Below are 15329 nucleotides of genomic sequence, written 5' to 3'. Positions count from 1 at the left end.
GGGGGGCAGGCAGGAGCAGAGAATATGTTGTTAGCCGCCAAGACTAAAGGCCCAAATTTCTTCAGCTTTGAAGAGACAAGAAGGTCTGGCAGCACCTGAAAGGCCCAACAACTCTATCGTGGCGTTTTCCCACCAGGCCTGACTTCACCGTCCACAGTTCGACCACTTTCCTGAGGTCTCGAACCCACTGCATGCCTGTGTTATTGTTTTGTTCCTGATCATTTGCAGTCTTTTGTGCATCACACAGGAAACCTCAGGAATCTCCAATTCTGCAGCTGTGTGGAGGACAATTGAATTTGAAAATACAAAGCCCACCTCCACCTTTCCCACCCTCCCACCCGCGAGCTTAAGTCAAATAAAGATCTCTCAGTGGAAATCGTACCCAGGTCACACAAACAAAAGTTATTTAAAAAGTACCTGCTTCTTTAATTCCTACTGCGTGCGTCCGCTCTGCACTTTGTCTCCGGAGTTCTTTTCAATCAGATTATGGGGAATAACAGACGGGTGACAACTGTTTTGTAATCACATATCTTGCAAAGGCCATTTAGTGGGGTTCAAACATAGGTGCATCTGTCTGTCTTGTGGGCACAGCATTTGATCTGTAGTTCGTTAAAACTACAGTCTTTCTTTCTTTCGGGATTTATATGTAGATAAAAAGCTGATGTTTCAGCATTAGATGAACCATTATGAGGTCAGGCACTCACAAATCAGTGTTTTCTACTTGGTAAAGATATTTTAAAACCCTATGAACAGAACTAGCACCTTTTATTATTGAACTCTTTTGGCCTCATTCATTTAGCTGAATGCAAGAATCAAAAGTCATGATTTATTTCAAAGTGATCTACACTAGCCAGTAGTTCAGTTAGTTCAAAGTGTATCAGTCCTCAATCCTCAGATGTTCCACCACATGTGAATGTCATCTGTCCTGACTTTGGACCTTACTGTTATTGGTTATTCACTGTTATTGGTGGATTCCACAAAATTAAATCCTTCATCTCTCGTTCTCCTAAGTGGGAAATTACGTTTGAAAATTGCCATATGGACAGTTTAACAGTCAAACATTGAAGATTCATCAGAGCAGTGCTCAAAAGATATACTGAGTGAGTGAGTCTGAAAGACACACAGAGGTATTAACAAAAGTTAATACTCCCTCTTCTGACACATTTTTGTTTGAGCACATAAGTTTCAGCCAAACTGATTTGCTCTCCTTTAGGGAGGGTAAGTATTAGGCTGTAAGTAACGATATCTCACTCATCTCCACATCAATCACGGCTCCTCCGATTCCAACAAAGAGAGCTGTCGCAGCAGATTTGTGTGTATGCTGGACGACACATTGTGAGAGTGAAATCCAGCAGCTTCATCACTACCTGACATGGCTGCTGAGTCACCCACACTTTATCTTTATTACCAGCCATGAAAGGAGCCCTGCAACAGTTCAAGCAGAAATATACTGTGCTACCATATATATTGGATGTCCATGAGCAAATGAGATGCAGCAGAACTGTTGCACGCTGTTGACTGCGGAGGCGAAAGGCCCGTGGTTTATCCGGAGTGCATTAAGTGCTCCCGTACACGTTCACATCTCTGAGGCAGATAAAGCGCAGCTGAAGATAAAGTTGGATTTCCCTGCGAGAGGAAACCACTCGCAGGGCCAGAATCTGGACCCTGCACTCGCAGCTAGCAAATCATGAATTCTTGGGAGGAACTGAAAATATTTCAGATGGATTTTTCCAATCAAAACATCCTTAAAAATGCAGTTCCACGCACTGAAATAGGCTGAAGTCCTTGTAATTGACTATTTCCATCTGTCTCAACCTCCGGCCAAATTATGTAATTTGTACAAAAACAAATAAACCCCAAAAAATATATGAAAAATCACTAATCTCACCAATAACGCCATGAGTCACAGTTTGCGTTGCTATGTCTGTATTCTCAATTATTTATCCATGTTATATTCAGCCTTTATGACTTGAATTATTCGGTTCGCACATTGTTGGGGTGCTAGACACAATAACTGGGACCAGACGGACCTGTTTCCCAAAAAAAAAACAGGGCATGTCCACCAGTTTGAGTTTAGTCAACCCGAAAACAAACTGTTTTTATTATAACCTAATATTGTTTTCATTCAAACCCATATTCATTCGGCCTCCAAGCATAAAAGTTTAAAGGGTTTCTAAACAATCAATTGTGACCTGCATTTTCGATTTTATGTATTTCTTTATCAATCAATCGAATTAAATCAATCTTTATTTATATAGCGTCTTATACAATCAAAATTGTTTCAAGGCGCTTTCCAGAATCCCAGGGCCTAACCCCAGACAAGCAACAGTGGCAAGGAAAAACTCCCCTTTAACAGGAAGAAACCTTGAGCAGGACCAGGATTATGTAGGGGGACCTACGAGGAGAGGAGAGGGGAGGGGAGGGGAGAGGAGAGGAGAGGAGAGGAGAGGAGAGGAGAGGAGAGGAGAGGAGAGGGGAGGGGAGGGGAGAGGAGAGGAGAGGAGAGGAGAGGAGAGGAGAGGAGAGGACGGGCACAGAGCACAGAAACACATACAAAAATACACTATTTATACAGCTCCGAAGGCGGCGATACCTGTAAATGAATACAGAAGGGGGGAGGGAGAGAACCAGAAAAACTACACAAGAATCAGCATAACTAGTCTGCTTGATGAGGGGGAGGAGAGGAGAGGAAACCATGACCATGACCATGACTAGATGTTAATGAGATACCATCTAGAGTGATCATATGATCTAATCTATCCCTGAGAGGTTCAGGACCAAACACCATGACCTCAGTTTTTCCTGGGTTAAGGAGGAGGAAATTTGAAGACATCCAGGACTTTATGTCTTTAAGACAGCTCTGGGAGCTTCACTAACTTCTCTGTCTCCTCTGGTTTCATGGATAAATAAAGCTAAGTGTCATCAGCATAACAATGAAAATTTATCCCATGCTTCCAAATAATGTTCCCTAAGGGAAGCATGTACAAGGTGAAGAGGATTGGTCCAAGTACAGAACCTTGAGGAACTCCTTGGCTAACCCTACTGTATGAGGAGGGCACACCATGGACATGAGCAAACTGGTATCTATCAGATAAATATGATCTAAACCAGTCTAGTGCTGTCCCTTTAATCCCAATCACATGTAACAGGATGCTATGATCAACTGTATCAAAAGCAGCACTGAGAACCAGCATAGAGACCAGCCCATGATCTGAAGCTATAAGAAGATCATTAGTAACTTTAAGAAGTGCTGTTTCTGTGCTGTGATGAGCTCTAAAGCCTGACTGAAACATCTCAAAAAGGCTGTTTCTCTGCAGGTGCTCCAGTAACTGAGTCACCACCACCTTCTCAAGAACTTTAGGGATAAAAGGAAGGTTGGATATTGGCCTATAATTTGCTAAGACATCAGGATCCAGTGATGTTTTTTTAAGCAACAGCTTAATCACTGCCACCTTGTAGGACCGGGGTACATAACCTGTCACTAAAGAACCATTGATCTGGTACAGGATAGAACTGCCTGTCAATGGTAAAACATCCTTCAACAGGTGTGTTGGGATGGGATCTAAAAGACACGTGGTGGTCTTGGATTTCTGAATTAGCGAAGACGCCTCAGAAAAATATATAGGGCTGAAGGAGTTTAAGGGCTCGTCGGAGAACCTGTATGTTCCCTCAGTCAGCACATCTGGTAATGGTCCAGTTGTAGGGATGGCCTGGTTAGCTTTTTCTCTGATGGCTAGAACTTTATCAGTGAAGAAGCTCATGAAGTCTTCACCACTCTGGGAAGAAGGGATACGTGGATCTAAAACACTGTGACTCTTGGTTAATTTGGCCACAGTGCTGAAAAGAAACCTGGGGTTGTTCTTATTTTCCTCAATTAAAGAAGAAAAATAAGCTGTTCTAGCCTTGTGAAGGGCCTTTTTGTAAACTAATAGACAGTCTTTCCAGGCTACATGATAGCTGTCTATTTTACAAGAATGCCACTTCCTTTCCAGTCTTCGCACTTTCTGCTTGAGGGTCCTGATATGTGAATTATACCAGGGGGCACACCTTCTCTGATTTACTATTTTCTTTTTCAGGGGGGCAACAGAATCAAGCGTGATTCTCAGTGAGGTTGCTGCACCTTCAGCAATAGAGTCAACCTCAGCAGGGCTAAGATTATAATGATTTATCCCTGCGGAAACACACAGTGGTCCTGAGATTAGCACAGGGATCACTTCCTTAAACTTAGCTACAGCATTATCTGAAAGACATCTGCTATAGTAAGACTGTGCTCTGAGCATAGAAGAATCCTTAATCATAAATGTGAAAGTGATGGCCAAAGAATGGTCTGACAGGAGTGGGTTCTGAGGGAACACTGACACATGTTCTACCTCAACACCATAAGTCAGAACTAGATCTAGGGTGTGGTTGAAGTTATGAGTTGGTTGGTTTATCTGCTGGAGGAAACCAACTGACTCAAGTAATGAAATAAAGCCATTTCTAAAGCTGTCATTTACAATCAATCAATCTTTATTTATATAGCGTCTGTTACAATCAAAATTGTTTCTGGGCGCTTTACAGAATCCCACGGTCTGACCCCCTACAAGCAACAGTGGCAAGGAAAAACTCCCCTTTAACAGGAAGAAACCGGCTGGGTAGAGCGAGAGGAGAAGGGGGAGGACAGGTAGAGAAGAGAATAGGCAGAGATCATAGAGATACTGTATATTAATAGTACAAGCTGCTCGTATAAGAGTAGAGTGGGTCAGCAGGGTCGGAGGTTGGCAGGCCAGCATACAGCTATAAAGGCGGCTAGACCTGTTGATGGATACGATGGATTCCCTGAACTGAGGTTTTCTGAGCGCACATGGCCCAAAGATGTGAGTAACAGAGCATCGACACGGAGCATGATGCTAGTTTTTTTTTTTTTTTAAATTGCAGCCAGTGTCACCTCCAGGCAACATAAATACAGATGAGACAGAATCAGATAATGTTTCTAACATGTGCTGTTTCAGTAGAGGCATAATTTGAGGTAAATACTCGCTCTTGGGCTGTGTATCATAGACAGATTTAATGTCTGATTGAACAGGTAGTTAAAGGAACCCTTCGTACCACAGCCATGAGGCTAGTGCTCTCTGGTGGGACTGAAATACCTGGTTAATGTCAGCTCGCTGCATCAGGAAAGTGTGAGCGAGTAAACTCGTGATGCGATTTCATCAAGCCCTGGTGAGATTATGAATTCAGCTGGCTGCATGATTTCACACCCCAAACATAAATTTAAAAAAAATGTTCTACAACCATGACCGACGGAATGGGGCTGTTGTATCGTCCAAGTGTGCCAGCTCCATTCCAAATATACAGTTACATTCTGGTTTTGGCTCCGCCTCCATGCTTGAGCACCCATTTATTCACTGGCCGCTGTGCTGATGCCATGCTGGCGTGCCAGGTCTGAGGCCTCTCAGTCTGCCTCTCCGCTGAGATCTCACAACATGCCCTCATAAATTAATCCTGTGTGTGTGTGTGTGTGTGTTGGTAAAATCCACCATCCTTTTTGTCTCAGGAGTAGTTTGGACCCTGGACCTTGGAGGACTTTTATTGTATTTCGGGCAAACACAGAATCCGCTAGTTCTTTGACAATATGTCTTTGTGTTCCCAAACACAAAGTGTTAACTTGAGAGGGCCGTACAGTCTCTCTCCAAGCCTCACACGCTGCCAAACCACATTCCTCCTGCAGCTGCCATTTCTTACATCTGCTGCACTGACGTGGTTTCTCTTGACTGTAGTGAGGAATTTATTTAGCGTTACTCTGATGAAATATTACACAGAGGCACCAGGCTCGGCTCTCCTCTATGTCTTCTTTGTGATCCCCTGGCTGTCATTATGTTTTCAGTTTGTGTGGCTTCTGTTTTAATGTGGAGCTCCTGCTGCAACTCACAACATCTGCAATGCGCTGATGCAGACGGAGGCAGATGGAAGCTGAAAAGTAGAGAAAAGGGGACACTGTCTTCATGCCATGGATGGATGGATGGATGGATGGATGGATGGATGGATGGTTGATGGATGGATGGATGGATGGATGGATGGATGGTGGTCAGATGTCTAGTGATGGATGGATGGTTGGGTGGATGGATGGATGGATGGAAGATGGTCAGATGGATGGATGGATGTATAGATGGGTGGGTGGGTGGATGGTTGGGTGGGTGGATTGATGAATGGGTGGTTGGATGGATGGATGGATGGATGGATGGATGGATGTGTCCATTAAACGGGCAGATAATTTGTGATCTTTTTCCAAATATTTGTTTCAAACTCTTCCTTCAACCATTTTTATTATATTCTTACACCAAATTCCATTTGTGAATCATTTTTCAGTGCAGTCAACTCTTTATTTTGACTTCTTTTGTCTTTCAAACCCAGCTGTCATAAAAAAATAAAAAAAAATCAAACAAATTTTGTGAAAAACCAAAAACACATGACTGGAACATTCCACAGACAAACAAGATTCATTGGTACCAGGTGATAAAGGCCCAAAAGCAGGGACGGGCTGAGGGTCAATATTGTGTCAAACACATTGATTATATATAAAAGAAATTGCTCGATGGGCTCTGGAACATTTAAAATTAAACAGGAACTGTAAAACCGTCATCAATAAACAGCCTTGTTTGAGTCAGATTCACTCATGCATTCTGTTGGCAGCTTTCACAGGATATCAATGCAACGAAATATTACTGGGCACAATAATAAAACCCTTGAAATATGTGTGGTTGTGTGTGTGTGTGTGTGTGTGTTGGGGGGTGCAAGATATTAATAACCCCAACAACTCCCGGTGTGACACAGTCTGGTCAAGCTTTTTTGTGCCTTGATTTCCCTGGATAATTGAGCACTAAAAGTGTCAAGGGCTGCCTAATTGAGTGCTGCATAATCATCTGGTTGCGCGTGTATATGAAAGTCAATACATCATCTTAACGTTTGTTTGCACCCGCGGACACGAGACCATACGTTTCCCCCCAAGCTTGTGGATCCTTCTGCTCACTGCACACTCTTCTATGGCACGTTGATCCCCTGCTGGCAGCTGCACGTTGGCTTGGATGCAGGTCTTGGAAGCGATCTTATTGTTTGTAGCAGCTGTTTAGTCGGCCTGTCTCAGGAGCTCTGAGAGCAGCCAATCATCAGGATTTAGCCTGGTAGGAAACAGCTGAGGTGCATGCAGCAGGCTTCTCTGGGCCTTGTTGCAGTTAGCATGTGCGCGAGTGACTCTTGGATGGACGTGGGATCCAGAGAGGAAATTCAGTCATTATCTCACAGTAAACAGACAGGGAAATCCACGGCATGTGGCTGTTGCTGGTGGCCCTGTTTAGATGCTGGCTGAACAAAGGAGTCCACCCCTTAGAGAAGCCAACCTTAAACCTGTTGGGATGCAGGAACGTCTTTGGTACTATGTGGGTTTTAGGACAAAGAGAGATGTTTAGTGTGGTGGCGGTCTGTGTACGCATCTTTTCACCACCGGGACGGTGAGAAAGCTTGATGAGAAAAGGGATGGTGGGGATTTGCTGCATTCCCTCAGCCCACTCTGGCTCTGGGAGAGCTGGCCAGTCATTTAACTCTACAGAAACCTTTTCCAGTTTAGTAAATGATTCAACTTTTGAGGGGGAGGAATTCACAATGTGACTCTAACAGAAGGTCAATAACGTGATTCCATTTTCTGCTTTTGGTCCAGTTGTAAAACTTTCCTTTTATTTTACTTGTCAATGTCATAATTTGTCATCATTTTCAGGCATCTCCCAAACTCACATGGAGCTGAATCCACCTAGAAGAACCAAACATGTCCTCATTTGGTCCAGCACAGCCATTTACTTGCGCTTCCATGTCAACATAGCTCTCCCTCTAGTTTCTGGTGGTTGTGAATAAAGTTTATTGTGAGAGATAAAGATAGGAAATATTTTTCAACTATCCAACAAGAGTCAGAAACCGGCTCTCAGCATGGCCGAAACCAGAGGAAGAGCTAAAAAATGTGGATTGAATGCCATGATGAACTTGCTGAGCCAAGCAAGGAATGTAGGGCTCTGTTATAACTGATTGTTTTGAGGAAATCATGCATGATTGAGTAAAATATTAGACATGATGTCTGGTCTTACACAAAAAGAATGAAAAGTTTTATTTGCAGCGTGATCAGATGTACACGCGACTGCGGGAAAATCCAGAAATCAAATACTGAAATAACCGAGTCAACAGCTGCCCTCATTGAAGTCATTCATTTAGTCAAAACGACTCAATACTGTCAGATTTAATTTCTTCAAATCATCCAGTGGAAGTTCCCAGTATCAGGCAAACTCAAACTGCAGATGGGCCTTCGGGAAAATATGCTAATTAGCAAAAACGATAATGCTGACCGTCCGACCTTTTGTCTCAGGTGTGATTATTTGGGGATCATGGAGTGTCCGTGATTTGAGCAGCAGCCTCCTCCAGCATCCGTGAAAGTTCAAGCTGGTTCAAAACAGCTCCGGCCCGGAAACATCTGCCAGTTCAGACCGAGTTTTTAATCAGACTGCGCTTTCAGGAATCTAACAATTAGGCCCAGTTCATTTTCCCTCATATTTATTTCCAAGGACAGAAGTTAGCTAAAGACAAAGATCTGGCTCTAATAGACGGGGCCGTGGAGCATCCCTCTCAGCGAGGCTACTAATTGCTTCAGCATGCCACAGGAGTTATATTTCTTCATCAAATGGGAAATGATTTTCAGAAGGTCTTGCGTTCTTGGGTTTCATTCCGCGATGTTGCACCCGCTGTCGTCAAACTGGAGTTTCTGGCAGATTAAAAGGGCCATAGTAAGGCCTGGACTCTGTCAAGTCGCGAGCCCAAATCTCCACTTGTCTCCGGCACAGAGATAAGATCCATTTCTCCTCTTAAAATCTATCAGCAACAGCATAGAACGGAGGCACGGCCCAACCCCCCCCCCCAAAAAACAAGAATGAGAAGCTATAGGGAGCATGGAATATCGCTTAAATTTTTAGTGGAAAATGTGGCTCAGCGAAGGTGGGCGTTTGGATGCACAGTACATCGAGGGACTACAGGTCATCTAATCTGATAGGATTATTTCAGGAAAGCCTCACTAAGGTCCATAGGAAAACTCACTGCTGTTCAAAAATGACAAGATATCTGGAGTGGAGGAGCTGCAATCCTGCACCGGTAGAAAGATGCCAAATAAAGCTCCCAACTCAGAGACACTTTTCTGATCCTGTTCCATCCTGCAGCCCGATGGTGTGTGGAGCTCAGTGGTTTAAATGTGGTATTTAATCATTTTCATGGCTGAAAATTACTAATGGAAACTTTGAACTGGACCTTCTCTCCCGTTTAAGCTTCTAATAGCTGCCAAATGTTTAACACACTCACACATAGAAAAAAAGAATTATGTTTAAAATGTTTTGGGGTCTTTTAATTCAACTTTATGGCTCTTTGGTCATCTGTTGCATCACTTTCAGTCCAAATCTGATCACTGATAGTCTAATTTGATTGCTCGTAGTTTACTATCATCAGTATTACTTGAGGGTCGGGGCCATAAAAAAGAAATAGAACATATTTCTGTCCATCTTTAGCGGTCTGGGCTGGCCAGTCCACACGCTGAGTCCACTCTGGGACCACAGAATGCAGGGCCATGCAACATTGGCTGTGTCACAGTAGAACTATTAATATTTGGAAAAGAGAAGAGAAATAAAGGATGCACGCAGGAAGTTCAGCCTGCCCCTGGACTCCCTCAGATGCTTTCACACTCACGGTCCACAAAACCACAAGCGTTCAGATTCTACTCGATGTTGGGAAGGATCCACATGCTGTCAGCAGACATAAAAAGGCCATTCTTTTTTTCTGTTACAACTTTTGGGCCTTCTACTACCCTCTCAAACTTCAGGTTTGGATCAGTTATGCAACCAAACAGCCTTCTGAAGGTAGCAAAGCTATAGAGTAAACAGTAAACACCAAGGCCCAAACCGCTAATGGTCGCTGTGTGGTCGACGTACATCGCGGCTGTGTACTTTCTGCCCCTCTCACGGTTTATCGTGATTAGTCTGTTTAGCTGGGAGAAACCACTGCACCCTCCGGGACATAAACAAACATCTCCAGCATTGTTTTCAGGGTTGAGTCTTCATCCCGGTGACATCAACAAAGGGAAACCACAAGTGCCTGGTTCACATCCCAACTTATGTTTGGGATCTCTCGGAGGATTTGCCTTGACACTATTTCGGGATGGAGCTCACTGGGGTTCTAATAACCTTCACAGGTGCAGCAATGCACATTTGTGTGGGAAAACTAAATCCCTGAAGGCTTTGGCCAATTCGCCATCTACTAATGAGGGGTGCATTTGTTTTTAGGAGAGGCAATTATGATTGCAGCTCCGAGGGGAAAAGTTCTGAATTTTCACACGTTGAATTTATTACACGTTGAAATTATCGGATCCTATATGAGTAAACACTTAAATCTGTTTTTTTTTTAAAGAACTTTCTGTACCACTCTAATCAATGTAAAATAACCACCATTTCATACAAAAATTAAACGTTTCTGAGGGGTATTTGAGCAAACTCCAAATGCAAAGGTCCAACTTACTCTGTTGTTTTTGTCATGTATTTTTTACTATCTAACCATTGTAACTTTGTGTTACTCTTCGAAACTTGGAACCCTTTATTGCTCTTCTCTTTTCTTGCTTTTCTATTCAGATTTCCCCTTATTTTTTTGGTAGAAACAGTTTGAAATTGGCCTTTTTGCCAGCTGTGATTCCTGGCAGGGAAGATTATTTTTGTAACTCAACGGGAGCTTCCTGGATATACAAAGAAATATGAAAACAGCCCTTGTAAAGAATTTAACAGCTTGGGTGTTTATCTGTGAGGAGCCAGTGTAAGAAAGCTAGAAATCGATATGTTTTCTTTAATCAGCCGAGGACAAGTCCAGTCCTACTCTGTTGTGCAGGCGCTGGCATTTACGGGCCGCACCGATATGGTGTTTACAGCTTGCAGTTAAAGTGAGCGTGTGAGCCGGGTTAAACCAGTGAAAGACATCATGCTTCTCATCTCATTTCATTCAGATTTATTCACTGCTTTGACCAAGGAGGCAGCCGTTTCTAGAAAATTTTTTTTACATGAGAGCAACAAGGAGATATGCATTTGGTCATTGGATTGGAAATCCAGTCTCTATCAAAAACAACAAACAAATCTTATATAACTTAATAAAAAAACAAAACTATGGTTGCCTTTTTTTTTTTTTTACAAAGTCCATACGAATAATTTACTGGCTTTAATACATACCTTTTTAAAAAAAATTTAAATCAGCGTGATTGTTGCTTGCAGGCCCGTGATGTGAAGGACCTGTACAGTACTCAAGTGTCTGACTGGTGAAACCCCTTTGTGTGTATTATTACTGGGATGTTCCGTGGTGAAGAACAACAAAGGCTGTTCTGTTTTCTCTGAAGCTGCATTTCAATCCCAGCGAGCGCCTTATCGTGTGAGACGTGAGGCTCGTCCCCGGCCTGTGATTAGAACCGGCTCGGCACCCCACCGCAGCCAGGATCAGGTGTATAAAAAACATATGTGGGCACTCGGAGCCCTCCCAGCATGAGCAAAGAGCGTGCAGGGACTGGCTACTGTGATTGAGCTCAAGCCCTTCATTTAGAAAAAAGTACAAAGCTTTGAATGCAATCCCAAAGTGCAGTTTTGCTTTTTCTTCTCATAATGTACACATTCATGATGCATAAAAACGGTCAAATAGTCACTTTGTGCAGCATTTCTCCCTCTCGAAGTCCTCGGTTTAGGTTGTCCAAACCACAAAAACTGCAAAATTCATCACATCGTGTACATCTTGACATATACACAATATCTTGAAGATACACACCAAGCCAGCTGCTTTCACAAGTCCAACTGGATTTCCCATATTCGAACCTCCATGGAACAAAGTCGATAACATACATAAGGAATTTCCACTGGATGACAAGAAGAAAATTTTATAAAACCTAACGGCCGTAATAAGCAAAATAAGCCGCACACATACTGACAGAAAGAGATGCATGAACACTTGCCTGGCTGAACACGAGATAATACTGGAATGTGTTTTTTTTCTTTGATACAAATAAAAGGGGAGAGAGGGAGAGATTTTCACCTTGTAAACAGAAATTAGAATTTAAACAGCTGAGAGGGCCAAAGTTCAAATAGCACGGGCGGCCATCGCTGGCCTTTCTTCTTTGTTCAGTTCTCGCTATCATGTTCACGGCACAAACACGTGAAAAGGCAACACAGTCGTCAGAAAACACCGATAACGCAGCATGAAAAACATCCCTTTTAGGTCACTGCATTCTTCTGCTGGAAGCACAGATATGGGTGGATGCAGAGATGTGTGCCACTGAGGGATCAACATTAAGGTCCAAGTTGTGCGGCGGCGAAGCCCAGATAAGAGACGTTAATGAAATCCAAGGCCGAGATGTGAGAGCTGGCTGCTTATCGATCCGCTCACAAGAGGACAGCTTATCTGTAACATAATGTTGGCCTGTAAGCAACCAGAGGCTGGCTGAGACTAAACATGGGTCCGTTTTCAGTCAAAATGAAGACTCTAGAGGGAACAACAACGATGTCTTCCAGCAACTCCTGCGGGGGAAGGGGAGATGGTTGTTTCTCTTTATGTGTAGGTGCTCCTTCAGTCTCTAAGGCACAGGCACTTATAGGACACTTCATCAATCCTAAAATGAACACTCAATCGTGACTGATGGCGGCCACATATGGATCCCCTGTAGCATCTTTGCATTAACCACAGTCAACAAGCTATTTGTCGTAACAAAGGCACTTTGGCAAAAAGTACAGTTTTGTAGCATTAAAAAAAAAAGAGGAGTCAGTCGTAAAAATAAGTTAATATTACAAAAGTGTCTTTTTTTCTTTAGGAAATACTGCAGTGAAACTGTTGTCAAACAGTCTTTGACCTAGCACAATAACTCATGGTCAAGGCCTCCAATCACCGAATAGCAGTGGATTTCTCTTTGTAACCTCCTCCTCCTTCTCCTCGCTCGAAACAACAGTCCTCTTTTTTCTCAGTGGTGTGTGTCTGGGGGCTTATCTGATTGTTTGCTGGTATGCATAGAGAGATTGGAGCCCTGACGTCAGGGCCTAATATTTCTGCATCAGAGGCACTTTAACAGTTTTGATCTCTGCTATATGGGAGGACTTCTGAATGATACAGCTGGTGGTTCCCGAGCTGCTGTCCTTGCTCTGCGCCAAGTTGGTCAGAGCCATGGCGGCGTTGATCTCCCGCCAGTACGTCTCATCTCTGCCCTTCATCTTCTCCTTCTGCACAACCCCAATGCCACCGCTGCCCCTGATGGAGATGAGCGTTCAGTGGGGAAGAGCAGAGAGGAGTTACTCAAGCCATCGACCTTACACTCTAAAACGTTATTACTGGATTAGTAAAAATTAAAGTCCATATCATGAATGAGTGGGATGGATATATTGTAAAATATATATAAATACTGACCATAACTAATAGATTATGAAAAAAAGCATGAATGGGGCTTTTATTATACATTATAGGATTATTATAATAATCATGTATGTAAGAAAATAGATTAACACATATTTCCTATGCAGTTATGGTTTGAAATAGTTTATGTAAGAGTTATAATGTTTGCACGGCGGGGAATAATCTATTAAAGGACATGACTCACTTGTATTGACCTGATCCCTGGTCTGTGGTTTCTGAAAATATAAAAAGAAGAAAACAAAAGTGTTAATTCTGCACATCACCGGAGACAATAAGGTATTATGGGGTGTAGCTGAACACGTGAAGACTCGTATGCATCTAATGCAAAAACGTGTTGCTCTGTTTTCTCTCCTTGCGCGGTTGAGAAGTCATCGTACAAAACAAGGTGAGTAACGGGACAAAGTGAAAGATGTTTCTTATGACTCATGAACTCCATTCTATAATATTTTTTTGGGAAACAAAGGGGCCCCGGCCAGCGTAATTGGGTTGTCGGATGAGATCAGATTGAAAATAGCAGAGCGTAAAAAGATGTGAGCAGGGCCGAAAAGGCAGCAAAGTGAGAAAGGGATGGAAATCTGCTCTCTTCCACCCTAAAGAGAGCAACCTCTGCCACGTATGTAGAACATTAGTGAGGAATAGCGAAATCATTAAACAATGAAACTGAACTTCACTTCGGGGCAGCCAGTCTGTTTACTTCAGACCACTTGGGGAGAAAGACCATGTGCGCATGTGTGCCTATGCTTTAATTTGTGTGTTTGCGCCTGTCTCAGATGCAGCTGGAGGTAGTGCGAGTCTTGCCCAGCTGGAAATACGATGACATATGCTTTCGTGAAGCCTTGCTGTGCGTGTTTCCTGCAGCCACCGGGCACCTTCTTTAAGCCTCTTTAAACTGCCATAACAACATGAGCTCAAACCTTTATTTGTCTTCATTAGTAATGTCCTATTAATTCAGGTGACATTTCCAGAAAGTTCAGGGGGCAATGGGCTGTTAAAATCAAGTTGCTTCCATTGATTACACCCATTTCAGCCTGTAAATGTCTTTATTTTGATTGATCCCTGCAGCGTTTGGAAATGTTGGAAACAAATCCCCGAGAACCAGAAGAGCTAATTGTAACATCTAAATGGTAAACTTAACTTTTAAGTCCATCTTCAATGCTGAAAATGCTCATAGAAGTTGCCAGAGGCTGGTTTCACTTTATCTGGATGTCATCTATTCTGGCTGTTTAACATTGCCTTTGTGAGACGCAGCAGTGGATTACAAAAACAGATGTTGACGGCATATTTCAGCCATGATATGCATCAAACTACATACAGCACACATAAGTGTTCCATTATGTTGGCAGTCGTGTTTATTACAATGGAATGACATGAATAAATGTGATTTCTGATGTTCAAATTCTCTCCTTAGTCATCACTTTTGTGTTGACAAACATGCTGTTTACAGGCTGTGATTCACTAGCTAAAGAAGGGGACTATTTGCTTACAGCAATGTTATTACTTTGGTTTGTTGGCCATAAAATATGTGTATTTTTAAAGTCTCATTTCTACCAACACAGTGGATCGGTAAGAACTACAGATGCATATTTGAGCTACTTTAAAGACTTTAAAATTTCATAAAAGGTATATTTGACCAAATTGGTCGTTATTTCAACACATTTTCTGCCTATTGTTAAAAAGCAAATGCAATCTAACCCAGAAAGTGCACAGTGTCCACAATTTTTATTTCTGTAAAGTGAAAAGTTTTTTTTTTTTTAGTTTAGATGCTGTTAACTATCACAACTCTGCCAGGGACAACCAGTTTCCTGCTCACCACACGGCCCATTTCCCAGCAAGGCCAGGACCATAACATC

General features: G+C 42.7%; 1 protein-coding gene across 3 annotated transcripts in view; it reads right to left on the bottom strand.

The window, feature by feature from the left end:
* Window positions 1-11034: 11034 nt before the first annotated feature.
* mkxa (mohawk homeobox a) overlaps window positions 11035-15329 on the bottom strand; it is a 23583-nt gene continuing 19288 nt past the window's right edge. For all 3 annotated transcript variants that reach the window (XM_057013433.1, XM_057013431.1, XM_057013432.1), the window contains 2 exons: window positions 13664-13694; window positions 11035-13317 (listed from right to left, as the gene is read on the bottom strand). In XM_057013433.1, the coding sequence (XP_056869413.1) occupies window positions 13110-13317; window positions 13664-13694 (239 nt within the window). In that variant the 3' untranslated portion in view covers window positions 11035-13109. The remainder of the gene's footprint in view (window positions 13318-13663; window positions 13695-15329) is intronic.

This window comes from Takifugu flavidus, chromosome 17 (assembly GCF_003711565.1).
Source record: "Takifugu flavidus isolate HTHZ2018 chromosome 17, ASM371156v2, whole genome shotgun sequence".
Lineage (NCBI taxonomy): Eukaryota > Metazoa > Chordata > Actinopteri > Tetraodontiformes > Tetraodontidae > Takifugu > Takifugu flavidus.
Note: the sequence above shows the minus strand (reverse complement) of the source record. Positions and strands in the feature narration are given on the sequence as shown.